At 64.6% G+C, this 1,290-nt stretch overlaps 1 protein-coding gene across 1 annotated transcript in view; it reads right to left on the reverse strand.

Moving 5' to 3' along the window:
* Positions 1-718: 718 nt before the first annotated feature.
* Positions 719-1,290, reverse strand: part of FGFRL1 (fibroblast growth factor receptor like 1) — a 14,468-nt gene continuing 13,896 nt past the window's right edge. The window contains exon 7 of the mRNA XM_007467887.1: positions 719-1,230. Coding sequence (XP_007467949.1) covers positions 788-1,230 — 443 coding nt within the window. The 3' untranslated portion in view covers positions 719-787. The remainder of the gene's footprint in view (positions 1,231-1,290) is intronic.

Genomic DNA, 1,290 nt, shown 5'->3' on the forward strand with positions numbered 1-1,290 from the left:
AATAAATTAAATATACGAAGCTTCAGCTCAAACTCTATAAAATGACAGAGGCCTGGGGCCGCCACGGGGAGCGGGGTGACGGATGCCCGGTCCCGAGGTGGACATCCGGTGTGGCCGAAAGGCCAGGTGGGTCCTGGGCCTCAGGAGAGGCCAAGGCTCTGTGGCCCAGCCCTCCTTTCATCATTATTAATATTATTATCTTAATTTCTTAAATATAAATATCAAGGGCCCCTTCTCTCTGGCAGTGGGACGGGAGGCACCCCCAGCCAGCTCCGGCCTCTCAGGACGGGGCCTAGGGCTGCTCCGCCCGACCCCCCTGCCCAGGGCACTGGTGGACTCCTGGACACCCAGGACAGGTGGTGGCAAAAATAGCCTGGGCAGGGACACAGGCGGGCAGGCGTAGGGAAGGGGTCGGAGTTTTTGGTTTGCAAAGCCAGGGTGCCTCTCAGATCTCCTGCCAGGCCGGGGTGGGGGGGTGACCATGGCCCCCATGAAATCCTTATCACGGGGCCAAGGGATTCCTTCATGAGCTAGACCGTCGCTACATGCGCACTGCAGAGTTACAATACAGACCTTCCCAAAGGCTTCTTAGTCTGAGTGTGTGTGTGTATGTGTGTAATTGTGTGTGTGTGTGTGTGTGTCCAGAGGTATGTCATGCATGTGTGTGCGTCCAGGTGTGTGTGTGTCTCACGTGGGGCGCCTCGCACCCGCAGTCCATCTTCCTCTGTGGCCCTCCCCCCAAGCCCGCGCGGCTGGCCGGGCCTCCGCAAGCCCACCCCGAGGCACCCTAGCACTGGTAGTGGATGTGCTGATGCTGGTGGACCTTGCCCTCCACGTGCGAATGCGTGTGTGAGTGCGTGTGCGTGTGCGTGTCTGTGTAGAGTTTGGGGTACAGCTTGGGGCCGGCGGCTGAGCCCGGGCCCAGCAGGTGCTGGGGGGGCGCCGGGGGCCCGAGTTCCTCACACAGCCCCACACCGGGGCCGGCACCGAGGGTGGGGGGTGCCGGCAGGTCCTTGTCCCCGCCGCGGTCGCGGGCCGTCGCGGGCGGGCGATGTGCAGGCACCGGAGGGGCGGGCGCGGGGGCGCACGGCTTCTTCTTGGCCTGGCAGAGCCACAGGAGCACGGTGCCCAGGATGAACACGGCGCCGGCTGGGATGCCGATGACCACTGGCCACGGCAGGCTGGTGGCAGAGGACGAGGGGGCCACCGGCGGCCCTGGCGGCTTGGGGTCTGCGGGAGAAACCGAGGAGGGGGCGGGGAGGGGAGCGTCACGTGTGGGCGTGGCCCGGG

This window comes from Lipotes vexillifer, unplaced genomic scaffold (genome assembly GCF_000442215.2).
Source record: "Lipotes vexillifer unplaced genomic scaffold, Lipotes_vexillifer_v1.1 scaffold966, whole genome shotgun sequence".
NCBI classification, from domain to species: domain Eukaryota; kingdom Metazoa; phylum Chordata; class Mammalia; order Artiodactyla; family Lipotidae; genus Lipotes; species Lipotes vexillifer.